Source organism: Pristis pectinata, chromosome 4 (genome assembly GCF_009764475.1).
Source record: "Pristis pectinata isolate sPriPec2 chromosome 4, sPriPec2.1.pri, whole genome shotgun sequence".
Taxonomy (NCBI): domain Eukaryota; kingdom Metazoa; phylum Chordata; class Chondrichthyes; order Rhinopristiformes; family Pristidae; genus Pristis; species Pristis pectinata.
In genome coordinates this window covers 67,290,104-67,297,980 of record NC_067408.1, presented here as the reverse complement: position 1 = coordinate 67,297,980, position 7,877 = coordinate 67,290,104, and the positions used below count along the sequence as shown (strand labels likewise).

Sequence of the window (7,877 nt, the reverse complement as noted above, 5' to 3'; positions counted from 1 at the left end):
GGATAGAAGCTATCAATGAGACTGGTGGTATGTGTTCTCAAGTTTTAGTTTCTTCTGCCCGATAGAAGAGGGGAGAAGAGAGAATGACCGGGGTGGGAGGGATCTTTTATTAAGTTGGCTGCTTTCCCAAGGCAGTGGTAAGTGTAAACAGAGTCAATGGAGCAGAGGCTGTTTTTTGTGATGGACTGGGCTGTGTTCACAACCCTCTGCAATTTCTTGCAGACTTGGGCAGAGCAGTTGCCATACCAAGCTGTGATGTATCCAGATAGGATGCTCTCTATAGTGCATCTATAACAATTGCTGGGGGTCATCCAGGACATGCCAAGTTTCCTTAGCCTTCTGAGGAAGTAGCATCTATGTGGCTAGATCAGGATGAGCTGTTGGTGATATTTACACCGAAGAACTTGAAGCTCTCAACCATCTCCACCTCAGCACCATTGACACATATAGGCATACAGAGATTTGTCCACAGTTTTATTAATCTCTTCCGATTTAAATAACAAAATGTTTACAATTATTTTATGACTCTTACACGTTTATTCTCATAGTCCACTTTCTTCTTCTTTAATCAATCACTTGATCATACTTTGTTGAATTCCATAATCCTTCCAATGCTCAGGTGACCATACTCTTTAATAACATTATTATCACTTTCCTTTAGTCTAGTACTACGACCAATCTGACACTTTGCTTGCCACAGCTACATTATTTTCCCATGGGATTTTTTACTCCTTGGGGGAATGTATACTCACTGAAGATTATGGATTTCTTTCTTATCCAGAGGCACACATACAGATTGGGTTAGTGTTAGAGTCAGATTAGAAGATATAACGGCAAATAAGGAATATCTAACTATTTTAAAAATCTTAGTTTTCAATGAATATACATTCTCTTAAGGAATAAAAATCCTGTGGGAAAGGAGATACAAATGTGGTTAGCAAAATAGTAAGTTGACATATTATTATATCAAATGAGGAAGCCAATAATGTTTTTAAAAAGAATAGTAATCCTGAGGATAGGGAGGATTTCAGAATTCACCCAGAATGACTACATTGTTCCAGTTTAAAGTTCTGGTTTTGAACAACTAGATTATATAAAATTCTATGACATTATGATCACTCTTCCCAGAAGCTCATGACAATGTTATTAATTAACCCTGTTTCATACACATTACTTGATTCAAAATTACCTATTCCACATTAAATTCCAGACCTACCAATTTTGAACACCTTCCATAAACATTCTCCTCACCATTTTTGCAAATTTGGCTTGTTTGGCCTCCATGAAGATTAAAGTTCCCTGTGATTACTGTATTACCCTGATTATATGCTCCTCTAGTTTCCTAATGAACATACTGACCAACATTACAAGTACTGTCAGGAGGCCCATAAACTACTCCTACTAGTGTTTTTTAGCCTTTAAATTTTCAGCTCCACCCACACTGATCCTTTTTCCCTTTATCCAACCATTTTCTTACAACTTCCCTCCCTCAGTTCCCAATGACCTGCGTAATCCCCTCTAAATATTTCTAAAGCTAATAAGTAAACCCGGTCAAAGAAACATCTTTAAATAAAAATTAAATTAAATGGCCAATTAAATGGCCATCCAAAATATTTTTAAAGCTAATAAGCAAACCCGGTCAAAGAAACATCTTTAAGTAAAAACCTTTGGTTTTCTTCTGTAAAATTTTGGAGCAGATTTTTGGGTGGAGATGGGAAGGGCAGCAGCAAGAACTCTAATAAAATTCTCCTCCCTCTGCAGGCCAGCCATCATAGATGGCATCTTTCTATGCATACCTCAGCTGCTCTCTGCCAGAGCAACTGAGAGAATGAGTGAGTCAGCAGAGGTCAGGTTGTGAGTGAGCAGAACTGGTGATTTACTTGATGGGACTACAAAGGTTAGAATGTTCTCTGTGGAGCCTAGGAACTGCTGGCAAATGGGGGAAGAAATACGAATCACTCTCTGCACCCAGCCAGAATATTTGCTATTAATTAAGTTATGCAAATCATCAGCTGGCTGCAACAAAGGATTAACACGTTGAGAGATCAGGGCAGCACTGATTATAAGTCTCGGCTCAAACCACAGCACGGTTCGCAGGTGCTGGCCTGTGCTTGGACCACTGCCTGATGATTGTGCCCAAAATGAGGGACCCAGGGGGCAATGGAAACCATACCTTGGTTTCATTGATTAATTCAGGTCACACATCTGCAGGGCAGCTGATCTATATCAGCACCAGCTGCCTAGTAAGTCCTAGGAGCAAGGGACTGGAGTAACTATAGGGGGATGCATAGTGGCCTCTTTGGGATTTAGCCTGTGAAATTTGAACTGAACAATCCCAGCCTCATTTCCACTCATTTTCTCCAGATTTTGGAAAGTTTCCTGACTTTTAATCCATATTTTTGGGAGTCTGAGATAGCCAAAAAAAACATAAATTTATCAGTTGGTTTGACCCCACTGCGAAATTGGTCTGGTTTGTCATCCACACCATGCCCAGACATGGACAGCAGTGCACCAGGAATCTGTGCTCATCCTGCTCTGGGGCTTCCTCTAGTGGTCAAGGGTAGAAAAACATAGGGGACAGGAAACCAGTAGCCCGCTCATTGGCTGCCTTGGTGTCTGCAGTAGAGACTTCACGTTAGTCGCCAGCTCTGGTTGGACATCTCCCAGATGGTCCTATCACATGACCTCCATCTCCAAGCTGCCTGGCCAATTAAATGGCCATTCAAAATATTTCTAAAGCTAGTAAGCAAACCCAGTCAAAGAAACATCTTTAAATAAAAACCTTTGGTTTTCTTCTGTAAAATGTCAGAGCAGATTTTCTTTTAAGACATTATCTGATGCAGCTGAGTTGGTTAATGCCCGACTACTGGGTCTGCTTCCTCTCTCCATAGATGCTGCCTGACCCGCTGAGTGTTTTCAGCAAGTTTCCGTTGTAATGTCCCCCTGCTGCCTTCTTCCTACAAAGGTTTATCCAGCTTCTCCACAAACATGAGATGCGGTGATCACTTCCACTTTCCTCACCGCCCCACCCCCCCGCCCCCCATTCCGCCTCTGAGGTTTCTGTTGAACTCCTTGTTAGGTTTGTTGGTGACTACCTGATACCTGTGGCTCCTGCTTTTCCTCTCTACTCTTTCCACCACAAGTGCAAATATCTTTTCCACCCCTACCCCTTCTTAAGTTTGAAGAACTCTGTTAGGGAGCCAGAAGATGATCAAACTCATTTTATCAGCACTGTAAAATCCTACAGTAAAATTGGTTAAAGTCTAGGCTGGAGCACAAAGCAAAGACAAAGTGAGCAAAAATCTGGAGCTACTGGACAGACAACGTCCTCTCCCTCGGGTCGCTTGGCTGGTGCAGGTACCCCACAACGTCCAGGAATCCGCAAAGTCTTGCTGCTTTTAGTTCGAGCTCTCCAAACCTCCTCAGTAATCCTCAGACCTGAATGCTTGGTTGTCCACTCCACAGCTGGACCAGGAGTACTGCGAGAAGCTGTCTGCACGCAAGCTGCTCCCCAATGCAATGCTGGCCCCAGAGATGAGGCTGGTGCCGTCCGAGAGGTCCAGGGAGGAAGGGTGGACCTTGCCGCTGGGGAGGAGTGGAGGATTCCTGTAACTGAACAGCAGCAGAGCCGCGAGGAGGAGCAGGCCAGACGAGAAAAGGGCCACGTAGATGGCAGCTCCTGCCTCCTGTGCCCACGGCGACTGGGGCAGGTGGAAGTGAGGCGGGAAGGCGATGGTCCGGTTGCCAGCCACGGAGCTCAGGTTCCAGCCGGCGGGGATGGCAGTGCAGATGCTGGCCAGCAGGTGGAAGCACCCTCCGGCCCCCAAAGCCAGCCTCACCTGCCCTCCACCTACGTAGACACCCTTCAGCCCAGAGGCAGCGGCTGCCTTGCCAACTGCGCCGGTGAGCACGGCTGCTACCATCAGCACCTGTGCGGCAGCAATCTCCCGCGGCACGAAGGTCTCGCCGCTGCCCATTGCCTGGCAGAACATTCGGCGGAGCGGCGGGGATGCCAGCCGGTTGCCGTAGAAACAGGCCCTCCAGATGCCAACCCAGGCCACGCCCGAGTCGATCTCTGCCGGATTCACGTGCCATACTCTCCACTGAATCAGCCCCATGGCAATGGAAGCTCCAATCCAACCCACAGCACCCAACACAAACCCCACCAGCTGCCAGGGGGCGCCACTTGCCTGCTGACCCATGACCCCAAGATCAACAGGTAGGGGGGTAGGGGGTTGCTCAGGCTGGAAAAGTCTCCCGAATTCACAAGGAGAGAGAGGGGAGCTATCTGCTTGCTGCTGGTGAGGAACTGGAGGTGTTCCTCGCCCGGGTGCTAAGCTCCTGTGCTGCGGGTTGCCTGGAAACGCTGCAAACAAATTCCGCCCATCGCTCAAGAGCTTTGTTAAATGCTGCCTCCGCCTTCTACAGCTGCTATTGTTGCTCCATTGACACCCAAGACAACAAGCTGATGGCAATTAAGGGCTTTTCCCAGCATCCAGCAGTAGCCCAGACCAAAGGGGCGCTGGAAGCAGGTTCAGTCCTGAGCTTCGGAAGGGACACGGATGGCAGTGTGCAAGGATTGAGCTGAGTGAAGACACCCATCCTTCCTCACTGACCACGGGCACATAGGATTGTTCTTAAAGCCCTAGGCTTGATTTGAGACCGCTGCATTTCCAAAGCATATTTTATCATCATGGGAGCTTAGGGGATTGAGGGGTGGCCTTATGGAGGTGTATGAGGGGCATAGATAGGGTGAACGCACAGTCTTTTTCCCAGGGAAGGGGAATCAAAAACTAGAGGGCGTAGGTTTAAGGTGAGAGGGGAAGGATTTAAAAGGGACCTGAGGGGCAACTTCTTCACACAGAGGGTGGTGCTTATATGGAACGAGCTGCCAGAGGACGTGGTTGAGACAGGTACAATAACAACATTCAAAAGACACTAGGACAGGTACATGGATAGGGAAGGTTTAGAAGGATATGGGCCAAACATGGGCAAATGGGACTAGCTTGGTGGGCACCATGGCTGGTATGGATGAGTTGGGCCGAAGGGCCTGTTTCCGTGTTGTATGACTCCATCGAGAAGTTAAGAAGGAACCATTGAGAAGTGGAGGAACTCCACTGGACAGCTCCCTCAGTGAGGACAATGGGCTCTTCCTGTGCCCCACCACGGCCAGCCCTTTTACACCAACTTGTGCGGTCAACTTCAAACAGCCCAGGGGACCTGCTCTGCCGGTGAAAGTGGGAGTTCCCGTCAGCTGTGAAGAGCAGCCTCGTCCTTAACCAGGAAGGTTGACACAACACTGTGCTCGGTGCTGGCTGCAAGCCCCGCAGGCAGGCACAGGTAATAAGTCTGAGGCTGTTGCTTTCCTTGCCCTCCATGGGTGGACGAGGACAGACGAGGAGTAGGAAGGTGCAGCCATTGCGTTCCTGGTCTAATCATTCCTGCTGCGGCAGTTTGGGAATATGAACTCGACCACGGACCACCGGAGAAAGTGTCAGCTTGGGGAAAGTCACCCGATGTCCTCAGCTGATCTGGTCAATAAGTGACTTCAGGGCCACACACCAATATGGTGTCAAAGAATGGGAAGACCCACATGTGTGTGCACACAAGCAAAGTCAAAGTTGGATTTCTTGTCATGTGCACAAGTACATGTATGCACAGGTGCAATGAAAAACTTACTTGCAGAAACATCATCACAGGCACATAGCATTAGATAAGCAGCATTCACAAGAAAAACATAAATTAAGCATAAATTATACACAACAATTGGAACAAAAAAAAGTCCATTTTAGTACAAAGTGATCAAAGTGGTCATAGTACTGCAGTAATTAAGGTTGGGCCACTTAGTTCAAGAACCAAATGGTTGAAAGGAAGTAGCTGTTCTTGAACCTGGTGGTGTGGGACTTCAGTCTTCTGTACCTCCTGCCCAATGGTAGCTGCAATGACATGGCGTGGCGCGGATGGTTGGGATCTTTGATGACGGACATTGCCTTCTTGAGGCAATGCCTCCTGTAGATACTACCAATGGTGGGGAGGGATGTGCCCGTGGCACATTAGGCAGAGTCCACTACTCTCTGCAACTTTTTACATTCCTGTGCATTCGAATTGCCGTACTGGACTATGATGCAACCAGTCAGGATACTTTCAACAGTACATCTGTAGAAGCTTGTTAGAGTGTTCGGTAACTTGCCGAACCTCCTTAAATTTCTAAGGAAGTAACGATGCTGGCGTGCCTTCCTTGTGAGCAATGCCGTGCATCTGTGAATGAGTGCATGTGTCAGTGTGTATACACAGACTTATTTCAAAAATAAACTTGATTCATAATATATACATCAAATACGACACATACACCTCCTTCTCTACATTCAGTATACCATCAAATCACACTCTCTTACAATGCGTCAATGCCACTCGAGCTCCCCCTTAGTGCACTTGGGAAGTGTTGGTGAGGCTGTTGCACATGACCCAGCCCCTCAGTGTCCAGTGGGGACTGGGAGGGGTGCTCGGCTCTGTTCACAACTTGTAGCACATCCATTAATGTTCTCCTCATGTCAGGCTGGTGCCGCCCAGCCATCTTGGGGTATGTGCCAGGATGCTGGTCACCTGACACTCCACGCTCCTGCCATTGGTCAACTGTTGTGCCGATTGGTGCCTCGGGAATCACGTGCTCCTGGGCCTCAGTGGCGGTGTTCCTGACCTCTGTTGTGAGAAGGGTTTTCCAGTGGTTTTCCAGTGCTCATTCCCAGGAGAGTGTGGGAAATGGAGCACCACTCCTCTGGGATAATCCAAGAGAGTTGGCAGCCCCACTGCAGAGGATCACAACTGTAACGTTCTGGCAATTCCTGTCACTAAATGGAGCCTGTGTGCAAAGGCAGGAGGTCACTTGTTCTGGCAGAGGGATGGGTGGGCCAAGGGAAGTCCAGTTTTGGAGCCAAGTGGTGGTGGGTTGAAAGGGAAGGAAGTCTGTGTCTCAGCGCTAATGGAGGGGCTTCCCCTACGGTGAGGACTGGCAGGCTAAAGATCAACGCTGGCTGGGTGAGGGCTGGGGAGTGGCTCTGGAGCGGCTCTGGAGCTCCAGGAGGGTTGTCAGTGTAACCTATCATGGAGTCATAGAGTCATACAGCACAAAAACAGGCCTTCGGCCCAACTCGTCCATACCAACCATGGTGCCCACCAAGCTACTCCCATTTGACCGTGTTTAGCCCATAATCCTCTAAACCTTTCCTATCCATGTATCTTTTCAAATTGTTATTGTACCTGCCTCAACCACTTCCTCTGGCAGCTCGTTCCATACACTCACCGCCCCGTGTGTGAATTTCCCCCTCAGGTCCCTTTTAAATCTTTCCCCTCTCACCTTAAACCTGTGCCCTCTAGTTTTTGATTCCCCTTCCCTGAGTAAAAGACTGTGCGCATTCACCCTATCTAAGCCCCTCATGATTAAGATACGTCTATAAGGTCACCCCTCAATCTCCTACACTCCCATGCTTTGGAAATGCAGCGGTCTCAAATCAAGCCTCGGGTTCTATAAACAATCCTACGTGCCCATGGTCAGTGAGGAAGGGTGGGGGTCTTCGGTCAGCTCAGTTCCTGCACACTACCATCCATGAACTAAACCAGACCTGACTTTAACCTACTACTCTCCTTCTTTACAAAATAGTTTTTGGGCAACCGTGTGTTCCACACTGAGTCCTTTTATACTTACTGGAGTGCAGCAAAGTTCCACGGTCGGTAACAGTCACCGAATACAGGAGCTTCCAACAGTTCCAACTGTTTCTTCTCTTGATTCACTTATGGAGATCTGGATGTCAGCAGCAAGACCAGCACTTGTTGCCCATCCCCAAGCACAGCTGAGAAGGTGGTGGTGAGCTGCCTTCTTG

At 48.0% G+C, this 7,877-nt stretch overlaps 1 protein-coding gene across 1 annotated transcript; it reads right to left on the bottom strand.

Annotated features, from left to right (window-relative positions):
• Nucleotides 1–3,422: 3,422 nt before the first annotated feature.
• Nucleotides 3,423–4,202, bottom strand: cldn34a (claudin 34a). The gene has a single exon (XM_052014446.1). It carries the CDS (start codon nt 4,200–4,202, stop codon nt 3,423–3,425), a length of 780 nt encoding a protein of 259 aa, XP_051870406.1.
• Nucleotides 4,203–7,877: the final 3,675 nt, after the last annotated feature.